Source organism: Caloenas nicobarica, chromosome 12 (genome assembly GCF_036013445.1).
Source record: "Caloenas nicobarica isolate bCalNic1 chromosome 12, bCalNic1.hap1, whole genome shotgun sequence".
NCBI classification, from domain to species: Eukaryota; Metazoa; Chordata; class Aves; order Columbiformes; family Columbidae; genus Caloenas; species Caloenas nicobarica.
In genome coordinates this window covers 11858700-11886091 of record NC_088256.1, presented here as the reverse complement: position 1 = coordinate 11886091, position 27392 = coordinate 11858700, and the positions used below count along the sequence as shown (strand labels likewise).

Here is a 27392-nt window from a genome sequence, read left to right as displayed (position 1 = left end):
TTTATTTATTATTTTCCCCCTTCACATAAATACACGGCAGACGGATGTTAAGCTCTCCCTCCCCCGCCCCAAAGTCGCTTGGCAAATAACACCCTGCTCCGTCCTGCGCTTCCCAACGAGCGGGGCCGAAGCCGTCAGTACCCGAGAGCGCTGGTCAGTTACAAAAACCTGCTCTCTCAAGCATGACACTAAATGCGAGACAAAAATCTGAACTCAAGGCAGAGTTTAAAAACACGTCAAAAGGAGGTAGAACGCACATCATCTCTAAGGTATACCCATAAGCTGGGGTGGATAAGGCATAAGCGAATAAAGAAGGCATTCAACAAATAAACTTTCTACATAAGTAACTGAAGCCCAGCACAAAAACTAGGTTATCTTCTGGGGTCCGTGGAAGTAAGAATACAGAAAGGAAAAAACTAAAACAGGGTAAATGATGGATATTTTGTATGGGATATGGGGCACTTACAGCTGTTGGTGTTCGGATCACAGCCCTGCTGTTCCACCCCTCCTGAAAAAGGCACTCGGCGCCTGGGACTCTCCCCTTCACCACCTCAAAAGCTTCCCCAGGCTGGTTCTCGGCCGTGACAGGTACAAGAGGTACCTGCAGCCCTGCCCAGAGCACAGGAGGCGTCAGGGAACGCAGCACAGCGCAGAGTGACAGCCCAGTGAAGGGGAAAGGAGGAAAGTTTGCTGTTAACATTGATCAGTTTGTATGCTTACCCGCACAACAACTTTGAAGTAGTATTTTCCAGATATCACTGGATTAAGAACAGCTCTACGTTTGCCTAATATTGCCATGTAAAAATAGAGTTAAAACAAGTATCTTATCTGTTAACTTGAAAAAAAAAACCCAAGCCCACACAGAGCTACGTTAGAGAGCTTCAAAGGCTGAAATCTGACTGAACCAGTAATACAAAGAATGGTATATATGCAATGAAGTGCAAAAAGGTCCTTCTCACTCTATTACACTTTCCCAAATGCAATAGGTTATCACGTAGTGTTTACACAGTAAAAACTATTACAGTTTCTGAACTTCTCTACACTGCTCAGAGATGTCACCAACTCAAATAGAGAAACGTTAAATACTCTAATAAAAAGAGCTTTTTTTATAAACCACAAGTAAGTAGAAGGCAAATACACCAGAGTATGCATAGCTGTCAAAACATATCATGAGAATCAAGTATCCTTCTTCATTTATCTGATACAATGCATCTTATTTACCTTAGCAAGTCAAGATTTTGGGACAATGTTGTTATTTTGGAAACATACACTGAACAACATTGACGGGAAAATGAAATTTAGAGGACAAAAATAAGTAATAAAAATCATGTGTATTTAGAACACATATACCGTAGGCTCTGAGCTTCCCTGGAAAAAATAGTGCAATTCAGTGTATATACTGAATTAAATCAAGAGGTGGTACACTTCTATTCCTTTGAAAAAATACTGTTCTAAAAATATTCAGATGCCCTCTAAAATTTGACTTTATGGAACTATAGTTTTAAATTTAGTTTTCATATGCAAAATATTTACACTTTATAAACTTGCAGAATTTCTAACAAACTATATTATATATAATTACACAAAACTTAATTTATATATAATCCTATTATATCTTGCAGCTCAAAACTCATCACATGTACAATAATTTACAATGACAGAAGCCTCAAGCATCAAAACATCTCCTTTAAAATAATATTACAGCCCTCTACAGATTCTGAATTGCAGTATCTCCTGGATTGCCTGAATATCATTGAACTTCTGAGAATATGCAAAATTTTAATTAAATATCAAGTAGCAAGGTTTGTGCTGTCATAAGAAGTGCTTGCAACTATTTAAAAAACACCTGAAAGGAACAAATTGAAGGTTTACAAGAAGCCTCTGAAATGAAAGCTTGAAACTAGAATTCATTGTGAGGTTCACTCCAAGTGCACGCACTATATGCAAATCTTGTATACTGAAGTCCCTTAAATACTTAAAATAAATTTGTTGAACAAAAGTTAAATTAAACAGTAAGCTATAAATGTACAAGTTTTCAACAGTGTTCGTAACTGAAAATTTTTGCCTACTTTGGTATAAAAGCTCCTTTAAATAGGCACATTAACTTTTAGAAGACAAACACAAGCTTTAATACTATGGCTATTGCTGGATATTTAAGCAATGTCTCTGAGAGTTTGTTTTTAATTATATAAATCTTCTTCAGAACCATTTTATTCTGTATTAATCCAAAGAACCAATACTGCCAACAGTGATAATTTGTAATATACTTTAGTGCTAGACAGCTAGACAAAACAGGACTTCTCAGAATCCAGTACAATTCTCATTTGTTTAAAAAAAAAAATCCATTTACAAAAAAAAAATTCTTTTATTTTGATGCCTACTGAGCTATTTGAATTTTTTAATTAGAAGCATATTAGTGAAATCCCTTCCATATTTGTATTTCAAAAAAGTAAAATTTGTAATTCTCATGTAACCAGAAAATTTCAACACTTCTCTCTGAAATCTTACATTAGAATTTATTTTTATCTCGTGAACTCCATAAATGTATTCCTAGCAGGAATACACACATACCTAATTTTATACAGTGTGAATATTCCTGTTGCCATTCATGTGTTTATTTAAGACATGTAAGACTGAGCATGAATTTCCTTACAGGAACATGTCCTAGAATGTAATAAATTAAAGCATTCCTATGAAAACAATAAATCAATTTCATTTCAATTGTACCACACTTTCCAAAATACCTCTTAGAGCACTCCACAACTATAAGTTGATTAATAATGTTCCCAGTCCACAGGTTCCGAAAGGCACGTAATTGAAGAGTTGGTTTCGTTTCTTTTGAAGACCTCCTCAGATGAAGAAAACCTAAAATAATTTGTGTTAGGACAGTCTAATGTAAGGCATTAAAATATTTGTCTTTATGCTATAGATCTATGTTAAGCACCACTTGCTGTCACAGCATAGAATGAAGCCAACATTTTCTTCAAAAATGTGTTTGTACTTGGGACATCATTTGTGAGGGAGATGCTGATGAGGCTGATGAATTTGATATCTTAGAATTATTTGTGATCTGTAGCTCTTCAAGTCTCCTCATGTAATCATCACGTAGTGCAAGGAGCTCCATGTAACGCTGCTCCACTGGATTTGGCTGCTAGAAAGAGATCTATATTAGTCTTATCACTTCAGTCCAACTACTTTACACAGTTAGGCTGCTATATTTGTGTTTTCCTGGCATTACTCAGTATTTGTAGTTTCCAACATATGTAACAAGTGGTAGCTACACAGAAATATTTACTTCCATAATGCAAGAGCCTTCTGCCTTCCACTTGTTCTCATCCAAAGAAAATCTTTACATACAAACCAGTTCTTCCTACCTCAATAAAATGAAGCCAGCACTCCCTGAAGCATATGGATTTTATTTTCTTATTGTCTAATATTGTGCGGAATATAGGCATGAATACTTTGTCCGAAGCTTTTATCTTATTGATTTATTAAAAGGTTTTAGACTCCAGAGGTCAGATGTCTCATCTTCCCTAAAAACAGTGTATAGCCAGACTGACTATTCTAGCTACGCCATTCAGATTAAGATGAAATACATGCCTTCAGATTAAATAACTTCCCTTAGTGATTAAATTTACTTCAGTTTTTAATAGTAAATTTGCAATTCTGTGTAAATAAACAAGTGAAATAAATGCAAAATGTTATTAGTGAATTTTGTAAGTAAACCTAAATGCATTTAAAATCAACTGCCCCAGCTTTTCACAGAAAGAGCATCTTAATTGTTTCCATTTTAAGCTTAGCTTCCTTTTTCAGATAGAGTAATGAAACACATAGAAAAGAAGTATTACAAGTATCCAAGGCAGATACAGTACCTAAAGTTCCCTTCAGCTGTGTATACCTGTCAAGAAGTTGCTGCCACTTCACAGTTAACTGCCTGTAATTAAAAGCTATTAGTACAGTTTCAGGAGCAAATGTAAACGCCTCACCAGTTCAAAACCAGCTGAACCAGCACTCTTATGTGCACCACCCACTGCACACCCCAGCTGAGGACGGTGATGAATGTTGAAGCAGCTGTGGAAGTTTGATCAATGACTGAGCATAGTTACTAAGATGATTAGAGGTGTAGGGTTAATGATGTCGCTAGTGACAGGCCAGATTCTTCACTAGACTGAAGTCTGATGTGGAGCATGCTTCTGAGTAATGGCACTTAGAAAAGTCATCGAAAAACTGGTTCAGGCCGTATGTCCACTATTTAGTTGCTTAAGTCAAGATGAAGCTTAATTTCATGTGTAGCAAAAAAAAAAAAAAGTTGCATTTTTCTTATAGAAAAACGGTGAAAATGAGGGACCAGTAGCAGCAGCACAGAAGATTATCACATCGGTTTGCATTTCTAATACGGAACTCCTGCCAAAAACCTTTCCTGAATAATGGCAAAGTGCATTTTAAGTACACTTACAGCTAATTTGCATGCCCTGTAATCCTTTCTAAAATCTTTGTATTCACCTTTTGCAAAATGCCCTCATCTTTCACAGCAAGCAACAAAAACTTTAAAACTAGAACTTCAAGTAAAAACTGGCAACATACTCATAAGAAAATATAGCAAACTGTCTGTTTTCAGCCTCTATGGTGTAAATAATACAGGAGATCAGCCGTGGAAAAGGAAGCGCATTGCTTGAAAATGCCCGATTCACTCCAGGGGCTGGACTGTGAAAACTGCTTCTGTCAAAGAAATTGTACCTCTGCCTTTCCCTATTCAAAACTCCACATCTTGGTAAGAAGGACAAATAAGTCTCTGCACACTATCTTTACATGCCACAATGCTGAGATTTCTAGCAAGATTGTAACAAACACTGATGTTCCATATATTAACCATTAAAAGCACAGAACTGAACTATGTGTAATTTGATAAAAGCTTTTCTGGGTTTTCAATACGATCCACATGTATAATTTTCAATGGCAGCTTTCATCCAATGGTCACACGATGTAAACAACGTTGGGTCAAAGTTATATTAAAAAAATTCTTGCCATAAACCATCAATACAGATAGCAGTTTTGAAAGAGAAAGGACCAAATAGGTCATTTTAATTTGTAAAAGGCTTAATACACTCTCTAAGAAAAAGGAGAGTGACTGAGCAAATGCAACTAAGGGTGTTTGTGATGCTAATGTCTTAACTCTTCAGGGATCACTAAGCCCTATTTATAAGCATTGTCATGCACCCTTTAGCAGCAAAGCCCCTTAAAAATGCTCCCCCCACCCTGTATCCAAGAAGAGAGGCTAGAAAGAGCTTGAGGATGACTTGATGCTAAGCAGGGAAATAAGCTCAGAGTGCTGAGAAGAGCTGAGACAAAAAAAAGAGCAAGGGGAAAAAAAAGAAACCAAAATTTTCCTTTTCACCTTTTTTCTCCATCTTTACAGATATCATATTGAAAACCTGAACAGATTACAGGTACTATTCTACAAGTCAGCTGTGACACAAAATCCTGTTTCTGAAGTCTAAAAGCATTTTGTACAGTATAGAGAATTTACTTACTTGTTGCCGAATTCTTGGGTTCCACCGGATGTAGTAATTGACCCAGAGCTCTAAATGGCGCATACTGGCTACTGGATAGAGTGCTCGATTTAGTTCTTTAGTATAAAAAGGATTGGTGTATTTAGATTTTTCACTGTTTATCAAAGACCACAAAGACAATGTTTTCTCAGTCACTTTCTAAAATGAAATTGAAATAAGAACAGTAAATATTTGCACAAAATCAGGACATCCATCACAGAAGCTATGGTTGCATACTACTATTAATATACTTCTGATTTTCTTGGAAGCATAACAAGTTACTGCATTAGAAATATTCTAAAATCAGTGCTTGACAAGTGTTTTAATGACTGCATAGTCTTTAAGCTACAAAACCCAAGGAATTTACCATGCAACTATTCTATAACGAGAATAAAGCCAGTTCAAAACCACTGTCATACTAGGAATATAAACAAATACAATATAACCAAAACTTCCTGTAATCATCTATAGTCAAGACAGCAATACAATCAAACCACCAGTGATTTGACTAACCTCTTTTTCTCTAAGAAACTCACTGTTGTACAAGAATGTACCAAACCGGCAGCTGTACAAGTGATCCAGGATTGTAATCAAGAACTGCTCATTGAATTCAAAGGCCGTAGGAAACTAATAACAGAAAAGACAAAAGTGATCTTTACATCATAAAAGGAGGGAGGGATGAACATGCCCTGGTTAAGAGTCTAAAGGCAGCATTTAGAAGCCTGAATACATCTACAAAGTATTTTTAAGATAGTACTTTCATATACTTCGCAGCATAGTAAGTGTTCAGATGATGAGGTATTCAGCTTCCTCAAACTAGTCACTGAAAAGAACTCTTCTCGAAATGTTCTAACTGCCTTTAGTTTATAAAGACAAGAATAAGACACAGAATGTTTACAGCTACGTTTTTACTAGCAAGACAGAATTAGGCATCCATAGTGTACTTTTTATAGTGCAGCACCACACAGGAAAATAAGGGTTTAGCCCCTAATCCTTGGCCCTAAACAAAGTTTGCTGCTTTGTTTCAAACTTATTGAAAATACAGCATTTAAATCATAGCACTCAACAGCTCCCGAGCTTCCTTTTTTCAGGCTTTGACAAAATCAAGGCACAGCTTCACAGAAATGGTGAAATGAAAAGACAGACCCCATTAAGATGGATGCAATTGTGCAAAAGCATTCTGCTGGGTCACCTCTCTCACTGTGTTTCTGAGAAGCTCATAGCTGAAACGCACTTGCCCTGCATGCTCAGTCAACACCACATCAAGCAACGCAACTCCAGCTTGTGCAGCACTTTCAGAAACAGGGCAGATAGATGGCGTGGTTTAAAATAAATACAATGCCAGAGCAGAAGGGGAAGCTGTCCTCTTTGAAGACTTTTTTTTTTAATCTAGTATTTTAATTCAGAATCACTTTACAACATTAGCTTCAGAAGAATGATATATCATACCTGTTTAGACATCTGCCACACACAGTCAATAAACTGGAGAAAGATGGGCGATCTGTCTGCATCAGCATGATTTTTATCACCGTGGCCTATTCTCTGAAATGAAGCAATACAGCCTCCTGTTAACCAAAACTGTCTCTTTTATGGCCAATAGATGTTGTTTCTTATTTTGCACTAGAATATTAATGCTTCTGTAATAGAGCAACCTGTCCTTATGATTTAAAAATTAGTTACTGCAGCAAAGAGGAGAGATTCAGATATAAAGAAATACAGTCAAAGTGTTCCAAAGAGGTCTGAGAAAAATTCTGAAGTGATCATTAGTCTTGTTATATTATAAAAACCTGCAAGTTATTGGACAAGCAGAACTGTTAAAGCATTCATTACTTTTCAAATAACCAAGACAAATTTTGAACCATATTTACATAATAAGTTTGTCAAAAGCGAAGTTATATACTTTGTCTCCTTTTGTAGTTTAAGCCACTGGAGAACCTAGATCAAACTACCCACACAATCTCCTCTTCCTCCTCCACACTTGAACCTGAGGATTGACCCTGAGGTAGACAGTGAACACGATCAACTTTAAAGAAATATTCATGCTCTTGACAGAAAATTAACATACATTTTAAAAATGTTGGTGAGGAGTCTAAAGTAACATCCGACAGAATTCTCTTCACAGACAAAAAGTAGGTTTAGTAAAAGCTGTTCCCTTTCTTTTCACATTTGATAGCTGAGAACAGATAAGAGATTCAGGGAAAACAGATTCTGTTAACTCTTGAATATACTTGCCTGGAGGAGACAAAAAGAGGAGCATGTATGTTGAACTAAGATGTTGCCTATCTGCCTGTAAGATAGCAGGATTAATATCTTAAGGATGTGAAAAACTGTAATATCAGTACACTACTCTGTACGATGATTTGGAAGATAGTTTAAAATATTAGAATTGAATTTCAGGAAATATAGCGACATGAGGGATTGTAGCTGAGCTCAGTCGACAATAGCAAATGACTAGAAAAGCACTACAGGCAAGACAAACAAATTGGACTCCTTGCTCTCCAGTTTTCATGGTTTAAAATACATGGTATCTGTTAACAGAATCACACATGTGTTCAGCAAGGAGTGAAAGTCCTTCCACTTTCAGTATGGTTAGCAGTATCAGGATGTCCGAGTATCTTCCATCTGTAATTATGTCTACGTCTCACATTTCTTATATTGGAATGATTTATTAGAATGACATCCCACACAGTGCACTAAGCAAATGATTTTTATCATCTGGAAAGTTCATCATTTGCTAAAGTTGGGGTAAGGAATTCCTTTTCAACACAGAAACTTACTATGTGCTTCATTAGATAGAAAATACACAGAAGAACTATTAAGAAGTCTACCACTTAGTTATTTGTTATTAAAACATCCAAATTGCAACCCTGGTGATATGAAAACATGAATCTTGCTCTAACCCGGCCAATGTAAGAAACACGCAACTCTTCTCCAGCTTCCCTTGAGGGAAGGCACAACAACGAGAGCTTCAGAGCCAAGGTTCAGGAAACGCGAGCTGCACTGGAGTGCCCAGCCCTCACTAGTAAAACTCACACTTCTATCAAATAATTACCAAACTAAAACACAGTGATCAAAACACTCTCTGCTTGCGTTACCAGTTTTTACTCTGCAGTACCCTCCAGAAAAGGACTACCTTCACCAGAAGCTAAACAACCCACCAAATCAAAATATATGGTACTCTCAGAAAAGAGCAGATGGCTAAAGGAGAGTGGCTTCAATCACTTCCAAAGATTACTAACTGAATAAGCGAGCTGGCAAAAAACAAACAGCAGTTTAAGCAAAAGCAAGCTATTTAAATCGCCCTTTTTGCTGCTACACTGTCAGAGATGAACCAGTGGACTTAGCAAGTCATCTGGAAGTCCTGCCTAACTAATAGGAGAGAAACATCATCTGTTGAGAGAGAACAAACTCCTCTGATTACTCAAACTAATATTTTAATAAAAAGAATCACAGATTATTCAAATCACAGATTATTCAAATTTACTCACAATGGTGAAAGACACATGGATCTCTCTTTCTAAGGTTTGTGTTAAGTCATAACATACGCACTAGGCTACAAGTCTCCTAGTCATGCAATCTGATTTTATCTGGATCATGAATATAACATTTTTTAAAAAATACAAAACAAAATAAGATGAGAATAAAAAGTCAAGCCAGTGTTTTCCTATGGCTGTACCAAGACAGAATACTTCAAAGGTTTATGTAACACTCACTACTAGAAGACTACAGGTAAGTACATGGAACACTGGGCTACAGCAGATACTCAAAACAATCAAAATGCAAATCTCCTAAGCCTCAAAGCACCTTTATAACATCAGATCAAAGACTGCTGCAGCCTGAAAACACACTTAAATGGAGAAGCGATTCATGCTGAGTAGCTATACATGAATTTCTAAATGACTGAGCCACTCTTGCAAATGTAAAATGGACATGAAATACACATACAGGTATATTTTTCAATTTCTTGATTTTTCCAGATTGCCTATTTTCCCAATTTTAGCTGTATTAATCAATATATTTAGAATATTCCACTAGGGACAAATGGTCTGTGCAAATAACTTGTACTGAAGGTGTGGAAACTTCTTACTGTGAATTACAGGGTTCAGCAACAAGTTACACTGTTGTAAAGCTCTCAGCTTATGTTTTATGTTTACATATCCCAGCACAGTCTCCCTGGCAACCTGTTCTGCTTCTCCAGGTTCTTCATATAGATCTCCTGCTTAAATGATTAGCTGCCAAATTTAAGAGATGTTCCACTAAGACTCTGAAAACTTTCCTAACACAAACACCCTTGACTTTGCATTATACACAGCGGTATATTAAGGACTTGTGATAGACAATTTCTACCTAACCTTCTAAGCACCCAAAAGACAACTGAACAGAACTAGAGCCAGCATTGCCAGTGACAGCCTCTCGAGAGATATCATGACAAGTTTAGAACATCTGGGAAGAAGCCACTTAAAAGACATCGGCTGGACTCATTCATCTGCCTCTCATGACATTCAAAATAGTCCAAAGAGTGACTGGGGGAGGAGCCTCATGTCCCAGTCTTATTTGATCATCTTCTGAAAAGTTTGGGAGGATGTAATTTTTCTGCCTTCTCATTTTGTTTGCTCAATAACAACAGTAACCCTAGTAATTATGTGTTTTTAAAAGGGTGTAAAGGACAAAATGAGTTCTCAGAGAAAGAACAGGAAAACACATATTAACCAAACAGTTCTGAAAACAAAAGCTCTGCTCAGATTTACCTGGAAATGTTTAAAAATCAGAATTCCAAAATAATGAAAAGATCATCAAACCCTGGAAACTTTTTAGAATGTTAAGCTTGCATGGCCCTTGTGATTATCTTCTAATTCTTACCGATGCAAATTTGTGTCCAAAGCTTATCCACTCTTTTTGCACCAGAACTTCAAAGCCTTCAACGGTTCTGTAGTAGCTGTCGAGCATCAGCATGGCCAGCGACGTCAGCTGCGCCGTGCGGTCCCAGCCGTCGCTGCAGTGAACCACCACAGAGCTCCTTCCTGACGACACCTTGTCTGCCACCTGAATAGCTCCTGTCAAGACAAGCTAGCAAAGAGGAACAGACACCAAACAACACAGAAGATTAGTCTTATCATTCTAACAAAAAGAAATGGACTTCCTCGTATCTACACAGTATCTAAATTGATACTGTTCCCATTAAAAGACCTGAAGAGCACGGTGTAGTTAATTGGAAAAGAATTTTCTAGGAGATCGAGTAAATTTCTTGTATAAAAATAGAGAAACAGATTGGTTCCCTAATCCCTTAGTAAGATCTAATTCATCTCACAGCAAATTCTTTAAAAATGGGGTAGAGAGCAGTAACCTGGATAAATCAAAGAATGTAAGCTTCTTTTTTAAAGAAAGAGGATTTACCACAGGATATACTCTCTAAAAATTCTGTATTTCATTTGGCTCCTTTCTTTGAACTAAACTACTGAAATATCTCAGTTGTTGAAAAAAGGAACTTGTACCATTCTAATATGCTTATTTTCCAAATATTAACTTCAAATGAAAATTTATTAAGTAGGATCTCATTACATAATACTCTAAATACTTTTGCATAGCTGTACTTGAGGCAAAAGGTTCAAAGGTCAAGTAGTAAGAACACTAGTGAATTTCTATTTTAAATATTTTATTTGTGCTACAAGATGAAAATTACAAAATTTACAAAACCATCATTCACAAAACAGTCACATACATACTGACAAGTTATTACTAATCCTTCACAAGGACAGTTATCTGTAGTTCTGTATTGCTAGGAACCAAAATAAATCAGTTCTCACACATGTAAAGAAAATCAGACTAACAATACATTCCTCTATTAAAGACTGACATTTGACTCTAGGCAGACAATAAATGCTGAATTTTCCCTACTGTTGCTTAGTAATGGTCTCTTATAACAGACTCTAAGTCTAGCTGGCAGAAAACAAACAGTCGGTGATGGTGGTTTTGTAGTCCAAGTAGTTTCATGTGTTCCCTACCAGGACTATCTCAAAGTCTAGCAAAGAAAGCAAGACTGATATGACAGATTTGGACTTTTTTTTTTCCCCCAAACAAAAAGCAAAAGGTTACCTTTATATGTTCTAACCAATGGGTTGATTCCAGACTTGACAGCCAGTGTGATTCTTCCACATTAGGATAAACTATGTCCTTCAACTTCTTCAAAGATTCCCGCATGACATGAATATTATGAATGTCCAAGAAGAAAAGTTCTGCGTTGGGATACGCATCTTCACTTTCATATCCTCCACCCGTTGCCTACAAACAAGAGATTTAAAATTAACTTGGGTCATATACACACTGTTGCAGGTCCTTTTCAGCAGAGCAAGAAGGGACTGAATTTCATTCATACTTTATTTTGTAGTTGGGCAATGTATAACGCTGGAAAGGAATACTCGGGGGCTTTCCTTTGTCCAAAAGGACAAAGCGTGTTAAGTATGTAGCTCATGGTCAGAAAGACATTCAAATTGCTCCAGCTAGCCTAGCTCCTTTCAAAACTTCAAGGGAGCAACCCTAAAAGGGAAAATTAATTATTTTAGATTAACACTATAAGGTTGATTGTACTGTTGGGCCTGGAGACCTTCAAATAGGATTGAACTAGCCAGGTAAGGGACAGCATCACATCAGTCAGGACTCAGACTGCTTTGAGACTAAAAAGACATCTGTACCTTCCTTGTTACTTTTGAGATTCATGGTGAAACAGCTTTTCCTTGATCAACTGACATTACAATGTCAATACTTTTTTCTTCATTTATGTTCATTTTTCCCACCAAGAATTAAACAAACTCATGATTTTGAATACAAAAGAAATCAACTTACTTCCCAGACAGATTAGTAAGGTTAAATTCAAATGTAAAGTACATCATATGTAAGAGTAATTACTCATAACATACTAGATCACCACTTCCAGGGAACAAAATTGGTCATTTCATCGTCTCTGTACTGATTAGAAAGAAATTCAGTCAAAAAGATTTGTCTGTTTCTTTATACCACTAATTCCAAAGAGAGCAAATCTCAGGGTTATCAGTGCAAACTTGCTACCAAAAAAAAGTTGCCTGTGTTTAAACTGCCTAGTTTTTTACTACTGAAATATTGAACTGCTATTGAAGTAGATAAAAACTATAAAATGTTTGGCCAGGTAAAATTAAATGTAAGAGTAAGATTAAGAATTAGCTATGTTTCATTTAAGAATTAACTTCAAGAATCTTAGATTCTGCCTCTAAGTAGTAAACTAGTGATAACGTTAGAAAAGTTACTTTAAAGTAACTTTATACTTTAAAGTTACTTTAAAGTAACTTTTCTAAGATTAAATTTTATTGCTGAAGGCTAAACATGTATTTAGATCATTAAGAAATCAAAGAGCCACATAAGTAGAAACTTTACGCTACTGCTGCTCTCTCAAAACATTTAATCCTCACCACAGCAGAGGATGTGCCTGGTCACAAAAGGAAGCAGAAAAACCACACATATTTTAGGACACAGTACCACTGATGAGGTTTCCCAAAGACAGCTGCAAAATCACAGCATTTCCTGCAGACAGCAAAAACATGCCATGCCATGAATTGTGATAAATAAATCATAAAATGTCCCAAGTTGGAAGGGATGCCTCTATAGGCCATTACAGCCACCACCTACATTTCAGACACCAACCTGAAGTACAGGACAGCCTTTCCCCACTAGTACCACCTACATGTCTGTACAGTGGCACAGCATCTCTATTCTATGCTCTGTCTCCTTCCTCGGATGTGAGGGTTTTCTCAGAGCTGCCAGGCTCTGAAACCTAAAGAAATAATACTCCAAGGCAAGAAAAAAAACGCAGTTGTTATGAAGTCTTGGTGAGGAACAACTGTAATTTTAGCATCAGGCTGCTGCAACTCCTACTGACTGTGTGGTCTTGACCTACGTACAAAGAACACAGGAATGCTCGAGTAGCGTAGCCTGAGGTTTTGCTTATACTAATCTTCACAGTTGTTCAAGAAAGCTTTTTTCAGTGCTGATCAACACTGGCTTGCACTCTGTACACCACTGTTCCTCAGACCCAGAAATGCACCCTACTGCTTTTACTGCTACGATTGAGTATTTTGTATTCAGACATAGCAGGTGTTAATTAAAACACGTGTGAAATCACAGAATGTTAGGGATTAGAAGGGACCTCAAAAGATCATTTAACCCAATCCCCCTGCCAGAGCAGGAACACCTAGATGAGGTCACACAGGAAGGAGACTCCACAATCCCCCTGGGCAGCCTGTTCCAGGCTCTGTCACCCTCACCGTGAAGAAGTTTCTTCTCATATTTAAGTGGAACCTCCTGTGTTCCAGTTTGTACCCATTGCCCCTTGTCCTATCATTGGTTGTCAGCGAGAAGAGCCTGGCTCCACCCTCCTGACACTCACCCTTTACATATATATAAACATTAATGAGGTCACCCCTCAGTCTCCTCTTCTGCAAGCTAAAGAGACCCAGCTCCCACAGCCTTTCCTCATACAGGAGATGCTCCACTCCCTTAATCATCTTTGTTGCCCTGCACTGGACTCTCTCCAGCAGTTCCCTGTCCTCCTTCAACTGAGGGGCCCAGAACTGGACACAATATTCCAGATGAGGTCTCACCAGGGCAGAGTAGAGTAGGAGGAGAACCTCTCTCGATCATTTTAAAAAGCTGAAAACTGTGCTTCATACTTCAGTAAGAATGATGTGTGTATAAAGTTTGGCCATAATACATCTTTGAAACAAATGGGCTAAAGGATTGAGTTTGTCCAAGAACTGGGGAAAAATTTAAGTTAATATATGAATTGACATTCCTTCCACAAAGCAAACAGAAGGATTACATGTTTTGTTCACCCGTAAAAATTCAGTGTGCAGAAGATAATGCAATTTATAGAATAAAATGCAAGCAATTGAGATAGACCCTCAAAATACAAACCATCAGATTAAAACCTAGCCAAATAGCCCCTAGGATAGAGTCTCTGAAAGAATGTGTGCTACACAAAATTTTTTAAAAAGCCTCATTTCTTGCTTAATAAACACCCTCTATTAGAGAGAAGGCTGTAAAGGTACAGATGTGTGCATTTAAATTGCACAGAGCAAAACACTAACATTGTTGTCCCTCTCAAACTCTGAAACAACTTAACTGTTGTTACACATAAACCTCCTAGAGGCAAACAAGTTTTATCATTTTGTATTCCTTTCAGCACAAACATTGAAGAGGACTCATTCCAGTAAATTAGTGTTCATTTTTGTGCCAAAACACTATTCAGAAGTTAGAATTCCTTCTCTGTCAGATAAGCACACTCATCGTTTCATTAAGATCTCAAATGCTCTTGAGGTCCTGTCTCATGCTCTTTGCTGAGAATGTAAGTACTGAAGAGCATGTTCACTTCATCTGCGCTTTAAGTTCGGAGGCCAAGGGACTATCCCAGACACCGAGGGACTGAAGTTGGTAAACACGAGTTTGAAGAAAGCATTAAACTTGTGTCCTTTACTGCCTCTCCTAACCAGGCTTTTCATACAAATGTGGAGGACATCCACGTCTGCCGTGCTCCGTGCCACGTACGACAGTGACGCACTGGGACTGGCACTATCCAACCATGCCTGAAAAATCTGATCATCGCCAGAGTTGAGGGGGTGGCAGAGGGGAAATCAAGGCACAGGGACACCTTTTCTTCTTGGAAGGCTGGACCAGATGATCTTTCAAGATCCCTTCCAACCTGGGCTGTTCTATGATCTGATCCCATTTAGGCTTTAATTGCAGATGAGCAAAGAAATGGCCAGTTTGTCAGATGGAAACACTACCTCAGTTACTGCACTTACCACCTACAGGCACCTAGGGAAGAACAGACATCTTGGTATCCAAGATCATACCCATACTGCTCTTCAGAGTGCAACCCTCCAAATTAACTTACTAATCACTTTCTCTTTATTTGCTGGGTGCCTGCATAGGTCTGAAGTGGGTCACATAATGGTTAGGAAGAATCGAAGGATGCCGATCAGTGGGCTTGGCTTTACGCACACAGCCTTTCCAGGACAGAATGTTCCCAGAGGATACAAAGCAGAGCTGTAGCTTGCACAGAAGTGGCACATCATTCCAACAGAGGACATGCTCTAAAGCTCAGCCCACATCTACCTCCCAGTGGAGAGTGTAGTCATATCTGATTTCCGTCGCACTCTAAGATCTGTGTTTGACTGATAATAGACAGGGTAGAACATGTCTGGAAATCCACATATGGTCCTGAAACCCTGCTTATGACCTACTTTACGCGCTCAAGTGCCTTCATGGCCTTAAGACTCTGTATTTGTTTATGTCAATGTATATTTGCTTATGTAAATTTATCTACATTGAGATTACTACTGTTCCCAAAAACCTCCTCACAGAAAAATTCAAACTAAGTCTCCTCCCCTTCCCCCTTCATAAATAAGACTATTAAGCATCTGTTTACCTTGTTCGCAACTGCGTTGACATTGGGCCTAGCATCATAGATGGTCAGTTTTGAAATCTGCCCATTAGCGTCCCTGATGACATCAAGATATCTTTCATCATCTTTATTCCGCTTGCCACTCATTCCAACAAGGGGTTGACTGCAGCGCATAATAACAGCTTGAGTCTCTGGATGAATCCATGACAGAACCTAGTCACATGTCAAAAACACAGTAGAAGAAATACACTTTATTAAAAATCGTAACTTAGATTTTAAAGTTACGTTCTTTAAAGTAGATTGTATGAAAAGCAACACTTTTAATTTTATTTCTTCAAAATATAATTCCCAGACATCTTAACTGCTTCCACTTTAGTCTCATAAAATTTAGTAGTAATAATCTTTAAAGTAGAGTTGATTCTCTTACATATTTAACTCTTACTGAAATTATACTTACCTATATAATACAATATATTTTAGTATCTTCCTACAAGTCTTAGGCTGCAAAAATAATTCTGAAAAGTAAACTGGAAACAAACATTGCAATTCCTGCTGAAACTAAGAAACAATTCAGAAGAATGAACTCATTGTAGAAACAGTGACTAAGATGCTCCAGTTCTACCAGAACAACTTTTCCCTTTTTTTGGATAAGGAAGGGAAATTGAACCGTTCTGCAGCACCCTGAATGCTTCCCATTCTCTTTAAAGGAACAAAATGTTTTGTTCCTCGGCCCTCTTTACAAAGAGGCGGCACTGGAGCAGAGTGCACGCTGCCTTTGCTGCTCTTCAGAGCCAGAGGGGACTTGTCACAAACAAGAGATACAGAGCTGCCCAGGAAACAGATTGCAGTGCAAGAGATTAAAGATAAGCATCCCAAGAAGGAGGCAAAAACTCCACCTTCATCATTGAAGAATATTAAGAAACAGTATTCTCACCCAGTCTGAAAGTTGTGGGTTACAGAGCAAAAGAACAGAGTTAAAAGAAAAAAATCCTCAGGAAGTATTCACTCCTGAAATACAACCCTTAGTTGTGTATCTAGAAACGAGACCTGTCAGTGTGTGTGGGGGTGAGTATGATTGGTTATTTCCTGACAAGAACAAAATTACTGTTAACAAGGAAATGACTGTACAGGCATACAAAAGCCCTGTCACGAATTTTGATATCACAGAGAAGATACTGCTGGGTTATAAGAATTATATGCACACTATGTACTTAACATATATATTATACACATTACATATTATACATATACATGTGTATATATAGACTACATTTATAATTATAGGCCTAGCCTGTCAGTAAATACTTTATCTAATAAATATTTATCATATTGATTTTCACATCTGTTTGAAATTAACCAAGATTCAAGGCAGCTTTCTGATACTGACAGAGAATCTAGCACATCTTCCAAGTTTGCCAAATTGAAATACTAGTTAAAAAAGATTGTATTGTGATATAAATTAATATTTTCTATAGTGCTGTAAAGAGCTGATACATAAAAATTCTCTTACCTCTAACAATTTTAGTTACAGAAATATACCCCAAAATTCAAAGCGATTTATCTTATATTCTTCAGCCCAAATGAAAGGACTAAAAACCCCAAGTATTCATTACAGAGACTATGCATAAGGTCTTATTTTAGGACTGACCACTGGAACTATGCCTAAATGCCATGCAGTTTGCATACAGGAGGATAACATTTGTGATCACTTTTTATGTGCATCCAACAATAGTCAACAAACAAGTACAGATGGCAGTCTAAGGCTCATACTTCATTAAGAAAAGGGAATCTGCAATGCTGGCAGTTGTTACCAGAAAAGTCAAGTTAAAACCAACAAAGTTGGAACGGGTGATGTTTGTGGGGGAAAAACGGAAATGTGGCTTGGTCAAGACACTAGTTTCAAGCAGCAATAGCCCTCAGCCAATCAAAACTGTTTTGCTGTAACCATTTCCAGAAAAAGCAGCCTCTGTGTTCAGCAAAAAGTTGTTTGTATGCATACTTAAAACTAGCTACACAATAAGGTAACTTTCATCACATAATACTTACCGGGATTCTATTTCGGGACCTAAAGGCAGCAACTTTCTTGAGATCATCATCTGTTGCATTATATGGCACTACTAAGAGCGATGGATATGTGTCACACAGTCCATAATGTTCATTAATAAAAGTTACTCGCCACCGTTCATTAGGCAGTCCCTAAAATGCAACACAAAGTTTTTCAATCTATTTTTGGCTGTACAAATAATTCTGCAATTGAATTTTACATGATATTATGGCCACATGGTGGCAACAACCTACCAATTTAATCTAACTACAGTACTGTTTCAAAACAATAGAAGAAAAAAAGATTACAAGGCCATACAAAACAGCTCGTTGCTGATGGATTCACAGCCTTAAACAAGTGCATAGCTATCTCATATACTCTTACATACGCAATTCTATTCTTACAACAAGTCTCAAAGGAATGATTGAAGGTAGTATATGCATTGCTTTAACTATGGGATTGAGGAAAGAAAATTGCCTTCTCTCCTCCCTCAAAGCTCTGCCTTTCCATTTTGCCTGCTGAAAAGAGACTATCGTGCTGAGAAGATGGGGGGTGAGGGAGGAAGCTCATCCCAACCTTTCTTCTCTGTAGCCAGTACTACCTTCAGGTTAAAAATAAGATTCAAAGTAGCTTTCTTATTGAGAAACAACAACTTTTAGTTGTATTCTGCTCAGTAAGGCATTTCATAAATAGCAGCCAGGAAATTGAGAAAGACTGATAAGCCCTCTGCACATGCACAGCGAGGTTTGTGTGGGTGTTTCTATTTCACCTTTTTTGGGTCTTAGGTCCCTAAACCTTTAACCAAAAAACTATGGAGGGAAAAAAAAAAAATCCAAGTCCTTATTGTTTGCCTTTTTTTTTAAAAAAAAAAAAAAAGTCATATTTAAAGCAAAAATAAATTGTCTAAAAGACATTTTAAAATTAAATATAACATCCTCTTTCATTGACTTCTTTCCAAAATCACCTAAGACCAAGGTAGAATACTGACAGACATTTAAGTACCTTCTATAAAGCAACATTGTTTCTAAAGTGGTGGTTTTGGTTTTTTTTTCCTCCCTTCACTTCAGAAAAAAAGTAGACTAAATCAAATCTATATTTAGGGCGCCGTAGTTACATATTTGGCACATTGTCCCCACCCCTTGCTTGCTTAAGAGTGGCACACTGTGAGAGATATCAATAACTTCCTTCAAAGAGCAAAGGCTACCTTCCTGTGACTTTTTTTTTTTTTTTAAGATTCCAGTGTTTTATTCCTTTACTTTTTTTCCAAGTTCTGTTTGCATCTTCTCCCATTCTCAGCTCCCTCCACAAAAGAGCTGGTAAGAGAAATGCACAAACAATAATTCTTCCATGTAAGTTGTCAGATACGAAAGCACCAGGCAACTGCAGCTTTAATAACTCACTTGTCTCCTGTATTCCGACATTGGATTGTACACCATCCATCCATTTTCAGAAAACTTTTCTTCATTTGCAAATGCAAAAAAAAGCTGTAGGATGTAAAAGAAGCTTATTATACTGAACTCTGACTGAAAGTGGTAAATATGAGGGCTTATCATCAGTTACACTCTGACGATTGCAGCACAGTTCCATTCAACAACATACAGTTTAAAGTAATTTCTCAACTTAAGATTTTTGTACATTCAGCTCCACTTCAGCAGCTCATCAGATGAAAGTAAAATTTGTATCCCCTCACAATTTCAAGCATAACACAGCAGAAGAGTCAGAGTAGGAGAATGTGCATTTAAAACACTCTGCATCCATTTAAACTCATTTCATACCATTCTATTTAATTTCAAACTACAGTTTAACTTCAGTGTAACAAGCAACCTCCATTTATAATCATATTAATACTAAGAATCACATACCTAAGCAAACTTAAGAGATATGTTTGGATATAATTGTATTTTCTTGCTTGTGTCACTGGAAGCCGTATTTAGCACACATTTGTACATTACTTTTGTTTATTAAAAATAAAACATGATAGAGTAATGTGAAGTAATTTCTATTGAATAACATTTTTTGTCAAACTGGAACTTGGATTATTCTGATGCACCTAATTGACAAATTCTATTATAGTGAAAAAAAATCAATGCAATAAATATGTATGTAGACCCCAGAAGGGTTTGTTATGATTTAGGCAAGTTTCACATCTGCTGTAAGGACCCATATATTTCCACTTTCATCCTAAATAACCCAGCTTAATTCTGTTTACTTCCTTGCAGGTGCTAACCGACAATTTCAACACACAGAGTCTCTTTTTCAGTCCTCCTACAGATTAAGTGCTTGCCTTCAACATTCAATTTATCATTACCATTTCGCACACAAACAGGTGATACACTGGTTGCTCACAACACAATGTAGTTCTGCAAGACAGAGGAGAGAGCAGCTGCAATGTGACAATACTGTTTGGCAAGCAGTCTGTTTACAAACAGTTATATATTTACTCTATTTACGGAATCATAGTACAGAAGTACATGTTCTACTTGTACACGAGTATATAACATATATACTAATCACTAAATATTTGGCCAATCTTCATGCATTACAAAAGAAGAAAGCAGCAAAACTAGAACAAGAAAGTGTTAAACATATGCAAAGAAAGTCAATTGTTTTCTCTATTTCTAACTTCCTGGTTTATGCTTTTCACACAGCGTAAATCACTAAGCTTTTACTCAGTGAAAAGGCTGGCAGTTTCTCAGTGTGTTCAAAAATAAAGATGTCATTACCCTTGCCTTTAATATGCCATTACTACAGAGCCAGTTATGTCTTACCCATTCATCTAAAAACTAATATCAGTCATTGTAGTATTAATATAATTAACTTTTGATAATTTGCAAACATGGTAACCTTATGCCATTATCGCACTAAGACTGATGTAAGTCCTTCAGAAAAAAAGCCTCAAGTCAAGATGTTTTTGGCAAGATCAAGTGTACCATGAGGCCAGCACCTATGCTAGGCCTCACTGCCAGATAAAATAATCTTTGTAGATCCAATAGCATGATCTGAGTCTCATATTTTAAATTACCACCAGAATAAGCAGCTACATCAGGAGTGGAAGAGATCAAAGTCAGACAGCACGACTACCAGTGTCTCTCATCAAAACCGGCATTCCAACAGAGCTATCATGGTTAGAAATAAATGTGTACCATGCAGGTATTATGGGGGCAAATAATCTTATTAAAATGATGTGTAGTTTCTAGATAAAAGCAGGAAGTGAAGCAGCTGCTATGCAGAAACTAAGCTACAGAGACTAAATACATTTCATCTGTTGTGAGGCACTACGAAGATTTAATTTTGTGGGTCTGGTTTTTTTGTTGTTTGGTTTTGAGGTGTTTGGAGGGGTTTTTTGACTTTTTTTTTTTTAACTTTTAAAAGAACACTTTCAGCATTTATTTTCTTTCAATTAGCACAAGTTTCCAAACACAAGAGAGGCCTATGGATAGGAGCTGTTTGTTCCATATCAACCAAGCTGTCAGTCAGGTGAGCTATCAGATTTTACATTACATAATGTATTGATTCAAGGAGATGTGAACCCAACCTACGCTCAAACTGGAGAGAGACAGGAATCAGCTTCTGGAAGTAAGCACATAGTACAACACAGACACTGCTAAACAATTGCAAACAGACCTGTGATTTATTAGAGGCTCTCAAATACTGCTGTTGGCATGGTGATTGAGAAAAAGCTTGAAAACAGTAAGTACACTCCACTCAGAAATAATGTTTTGGACTGTATTTACCATCCATTTGTCCAAGAATGGTATAGCATGAAGGAAATGGCAGCATGGCATTTCCAAAAGTTCTTGTTTAGGATCATCTCTAAGGATATGGTTCCACTACAGATAAAAATCTGACATGAAATATAAAAATACAGATAAAAATCAGGACAGTAAAAGTTAGATCTTTATTGTCCTGATGATGCCTTCTTTCCACTGCAGAGCTGCACAAGCATCAGCACTGCTGAACTAGCTGAAGATCAGGGATGCAGTTCCACGAGGCGGTCTGAGCAAAATTACCAGTTTAACACTGATGAACACAGGATATCCCTCCCTTTTATCTCCTGTCTGCTCACTGTTCCACTCACATGCCCTCTCTTGCACTAGTTCTGGTGCACACTGATTTCAAACCAGGTCTCCTCAAATTGTTAGAAGTGGCACAAGACTAACTCAGAAAACAATATTTTGTGCTGGATAAGTGAGGTACTTTGCCTTACTTGGTGATTATACCACTGTATGTTTGATATAAGAGGAATAATCAGCCACATAGCTGGAAGGTAGAGAGGAGGAGACCAGAGAAAAGCAAGCATTCAGCATTTGAGTAGCAGAGGGCTGACATCTTCACCCAGCTGTCACGTGAAGCCACAGCACATTCTTTATGAAAGATCTCCCTGATTGAGCTGGCTGCATGACCAGAGCGCTAGCGTGTGTTCCAAGCAGCAGGCAGGCGTGCACAGCCTGGGCACACTGTGATATTCAGACAGTGAAACCTTGCTCTAAACCAGCCATGGAAAGGGGCAGTCCCACCATTCCTCCTCATGCCCATCTGCCCATAGATACCCCAGGCCCATCCTCACATTGGGCTAACAAGACGGAGGAAATGATTCAGGGTAAAGCTTTTGTTTTTTCCTCCTTGCTTAGCTTTAGTCCCTTTCAGTTCCCTATCTGGTTCATCACACAGCCTCAAACTCATGCAGGGAAAACCAAGGCAGGAATGAACAACCAGGCAGAAACACCCACCTTTGGCAGGATCCATTTAAACTGCTTGCTGAAATACAGTGAAAGCACACCAAAAATACCACAGGCTTGCTGAGCTCCTTTTAAAGTTAAGGGCTCATCCACATTGTGACATGAGAAAAAGAGGACAGATGTAACTTCCTGATATAACAAGCTCACTATGTTTCACTCAAAAGTAAGCACAATGTCTAATGGTTACACCCTGCACCAGACACGGCTAAGAGATAGAAAGTATGGCCATTCTCCATATTGTCACTATATTCCCAAGTTTTGTGCTTTACTGAATCCGAAGGCAAAATTACCTCCGCCTTGACCGAGCCTTTTGGTATTGAGTGTAACTTTTACCGGCAAGTTACATTCAAAATGGATCAGGCCATGTAATGATGAGCTTTACTGGATTCAACGGGTGCAACAAATAGAGCAGGAAGTGCACGACTCCACACATCATTCACTGCCATCACTAGACAGGAACACCAGGTCTTTTTGGATGGCAAAACCTAATACAAGTCCACATCCCATCATCGTGCCATTCCAAGCCCTGTAGTAGGATTGGACACCACAAAAAAAAGAAAAAATCCCACAGGGGACTCTCCTAAGTCAGTTACAGCTTAATCTGTCAACATTCACTACATGCAAATCTACACAGGTCCTCAACGTAAGAGAAAAAAAAATCATCATGAAGATGATTAAATATTGGAGGAGATTGCCCAGGGACACAATAGAATCTGCCTTGCAGGAAATACTCAAGACTAGGCTTGACAGTGCCCTGGATAACCTAAAGGCTTATTTGCAACAGAAGCCTGGACCAGATGATATCCAGAAGACCCTTTTGACCTAAAGTTCTCTATAATTCAATATTTCTATATAGAGTTTTCTCTCTTTTCCATCATCCTTTCAAAATCCCATCTGAAGTCCATATTTGCTGTTATGCTTTCAATCATTCTCTATAGTAAGGTGCATAAAATGCCAGCAGTAGAGTTAGAGATACATTTTCTTATGCAAGTTTTCTTTGTAAAACTCCTCACACCCACCCAAATGTAGAAATCTCAGTTTCATTTCTTAAGACCTATTCATCAACACTACAAAATATTCTAAGCAAAAGCATTTATTTTTCCTTATGCTTTCATTCCACCACCGTTTGCATACAGAATGCAAAATTTCTGCAAAAAGTTGTAAAGAATTAAATGTTTACAGACTGTAGCCCATTGATTGACATGTATCATCAGAGAAGGGAATAAGATTCTTGCTGCAGCCTCTTATACTCAACAATTGTCTGAATAAAGTTCTTAAAAATTCACAGCAGAACTCTCCAACAATTTGTGAAGAGAGCTCTGATATAATTAGTCTAAATGAAAGCACCCCGATAAAACATAAATTGAATTTTACAAAAGACAAAATAAAGCATTTACTGAAGATATGTCAAAATGATCACAATACACAGATTTTGGCAAAGAGACAGAAGATAATGTTAGTTAACATCATTGTCACTCAACTCCTTCCATAAGATGCTTTTTTAACTTGAAATAAATGTATGTAAATTCATTACTGTACTAGCTGTTATATTTTTCAACAGTTTCATCAATAAAACAAGTGTTGTCTTCCCACATCTTCTTTTCCCAAAGTAAAACTCTTGGTAATTCATATTATCATTGCCTTGGAGAATGCCCAATAGTTTAACATTTTCAAGAAATCAAGTAAGGAACACACTACTATATTTCCTAATTAGGGAGGATAACTTGCAGTCTCTAAGCAATGAAATCTGTATGGATCAGAGGTACTCAGTAGTTTACCTGAGTATAGCATATAGCATCCATAATTTTACAGATACATAGATATAAGTGTTGAAAATGTACAAAATAAAACCATTAATTCTCTTTAGTTAATGCTGACACCAGATACCGTGGTTATTCTTTTTAAAAAGCCATGATGTCCATCAGTAGGTCCAACAGTTGAAGTTAATTGGCAAGAATTCTGCATTAAGATGACTCAATAGTATAAATTGTGTAACTTACCAAGTTATGTGACTGGGGAAAAGCATATTTCGTGAGGACTTCAAATATATCTCTTCGACTGTGCCCTTCTTGTTTTAATGCAAACCGTAAATTTCTCATATCCTAAAACAAAGGCATTATCTTTTAAGAGAACCACAGTTGTAAGATACTTTTATCTGATGTACAAATGCTATATTATCCACTAAACATGATTTAGCATCTGCTTGCAACATACTTCAAACCATTCTGAATGTTCAATTTTATTTTTTTATCCCATAAAACAGAGCATAAGGATTGTACAACTAAAGCAGTATGACATTCTGTGTGGCGTAAACACTGTTTTGGCATTAAGCCATCAAAAATGACTGTATCTGATTCTCTAAAAAGTCTCATGGGCTACTATTGAATCTTTGCAGAAGGGGAGTTAATCTATGCTTTCAAAATGAAAATTTGCCAGTCATCTGTCTAGACTACATTGTCCCCAGCTATCACTAACCTCAAAAATAAGCAAATTGTGCATTAACTACTAAGAATACTTCATTAATGAGTCAAATAAAGGATCCTGAATTATCCACTGGGAACTCTCCTATGACCATATTTTTTTCACGGCAACATAATTTTTTGGTGAGACTAAGGAAATAGGGATAGCTGTTGCATAAGCTTTTCACTGCCTTTACAGCTTATGAAATCCCATTTGAGGTGTTCTTCAAAGATTTTAGGATTATAAACAGATTGCTTTTAGAACAAATGAAATAACAAAGCAATGCAGGAATAATGCCCTAAAACAGGACTACTGTGCAAAACCTACTGTCAATTAGTGATTCAGAAAGAAAGACCAATCCCTCTCCTCACATGTAGAGAGGACAGATAAATAGCCCTTTATACAAAAGGTTCCAGTTCCAAAAACCTCTTTTTAAATTCCTCTCTGAGGAACATGTGTTTTTTCATTCCTATAAATAGGTAAGCACTGAGAAAAGGAACCTCTAGATTTCATTTTCTACTGAATTACTGGAAAGTCTTACTTTACAGGTTATATCTAATCCATAAGAGTTCTCTCCTCTGCTTGAAGCTCCTCCCATTTTTTCAATCCTTGAAATTACACCCAATGGAACATTCAATATCACAACTGGATCCTGCAAGGAAAGTTCGAGTAAGGAAAGGATTGATCCGAAAAGAAGACTCAAGCAAAATGTTCTTATGCATTCTAGAATATAAAGCAGACATGAAATACATACAGGAAGCAAAAGTGTGTTTCTGCGTTTGATTTGAGTCTCCCCTCCCAACACGTTATGAAGTCTGTACTCTACAGCCTTAAACAACATCCAATTTAACATGCAACAAAAATACCTCATGCCTAATACAGTATGCAGGGAAAAAAGGTGGCAACACCTTCAAAGACACCTTCTGCTACACACTTCTGATTGCCTCTGCTTGCTAAGACTGCTTTAGTGACATGCAGAATAAAGTAGAATAAAATGAAAAAGAGATTACTAGTAGAGTTAGTTGCAACCAGAAAAATCTCAGTTCAGCAGTCCTAAAACCTTATTTAAAAATAATTATAAGACAGATAACAAGCACATTTCATGTTGCTGTTTATCAAACATACTACTACTCTCCCCACTCATGTGAAGTTCTATTGATCTAAGTATTTTTCTTTTCCAACAGCAAGGGCAAACAAAAATCTTGCTTTACTGATAGCCGTTTTAAGAACTATTGCACATCATTAGCTGCTGCCCTTGATGTATGACTGAATAAGTGTAGAGAGAACAACTATCAAAAAAGTTTCAAGAGACAAAAGATAAAGGCATCGGTTCAGTGTGACTAAACTGTACATTTAACTGACAAAAATCACACTTTACAAGAATTTAAAGAACTTACATTTTTATACAGATTTCGCAGTAGCACAAAGGCAATTACTATTTAGTCATTACACAATTAAGATACTGCAAATATTACAGATCATTTCAAGTAAAAAGCCTCCCGTGCAATTCCACGAGTATACATGTGCCAAAACTAAAATAAATGAACTGTCCACAAAATAAATCAAAGACCACAGGGGTGAACAGAAGGGAGTTTAAAGCCAACTCATCCCACAGAAGTTATTGTGGCATATTACTCACATTTTCCACACTTCTTAGGTACAGCCTGTAGTTTGTGATGTACACTCTTCCTTTAACAGGGCCATTAAATGGACACATATAAATAACATCCTTGTCTGTAAGAAATGCAGCATTTCTTAAAGATTGCAAAAAGAAAAAAATCAGAGCTAAGGACAGCATCAGTTAAGTAGCAGTAAAATAAAGAGAGCTGCACTCATAAGAGCCAGCATAAGAGATGAATTAATTTAAGAAGTAATAAATTTGAATTTTGTCCACTTGAATTGTTAAGAAAATGTGAAAGTTTCATATAGTAAACTTGCTTAAATTAAATCAGCAGATTTCAGTAGCCTTCCTAATTACATTTGCGTTCTTCTCTTTCTTGGCACTATGTGGAAGAAGGCAGGACATAGAACAGCGAGTAGATTTAAGTCCTCTCTGTGATTACTGAACCAGTCTATTCACTGTCCCAGAACAAATACATTCTTCTGTTGATACCATTACATCTTTCGGTGCTCTGTAACCAATAGTGCACTGAAGTACATAGTTCAAGTTG

The 27392-nt window shown here is 37.2% G+C and overlaps 1 protein-coding gene across 4 annotated transcripts in view; it reads right to left on the bottom strand.

The window, feature by feature from the left end:
- Window positions 1-27392, bottom strand: part of MTM1 (myotubularin 1) — a 41137-nt gene continuing 13745 nt past the window's right edge. For 2 of the 4 annotated variants that reach the window (XM_065643195.1, XM_065643198.1), the window contains 12 exons: window positions 26861-26955; window positions 25763-25873; window positions 24762-24863; window positions 19423-19506; window positions 18025-18174; window positions 16003-16191; window positions 11643-11828; window positions 10410-10616; window positions 6999-7091; window positions 6063-6176; window positions 5532-5708; window positions 1-3151 (listed from right to left, as the gene is read on the bottom strand). In XM_065643195.1, coding sequence (XP_065499267.1) covers window positions 2984-3151; window positions 5532-5708; window positions 6063-6176; window positions 6999-7091; window positions 10410-10616; window positions 11643-11828; window positions 16003-16191; window positions 18025-18174; window positions 19423-19506; window positions 24762-24863; window positions 25763-25873; window positions 26861-26955 — 1676 coding nt within the window. In that variant the 3' untranslated portion in view covers window positions 1-2983. Of the gene's footprint in view, window positions 3152-5531; window positions 5709-6062; window positions 6177-6998; window positions 7092-10409; window positions 10617-11642; window positions 11829-16002; window positions 16192-18024; window positions 18175-19422; window positions 19507-24761; window positions 24864-25762; window positions 25874-26860; window positions 26976-27392 lie in introns of all 4 variants that reach the window. The other 2 variants (XM_065643196.1, XM_065643197.1) reach the window with 2 other exon arrangements.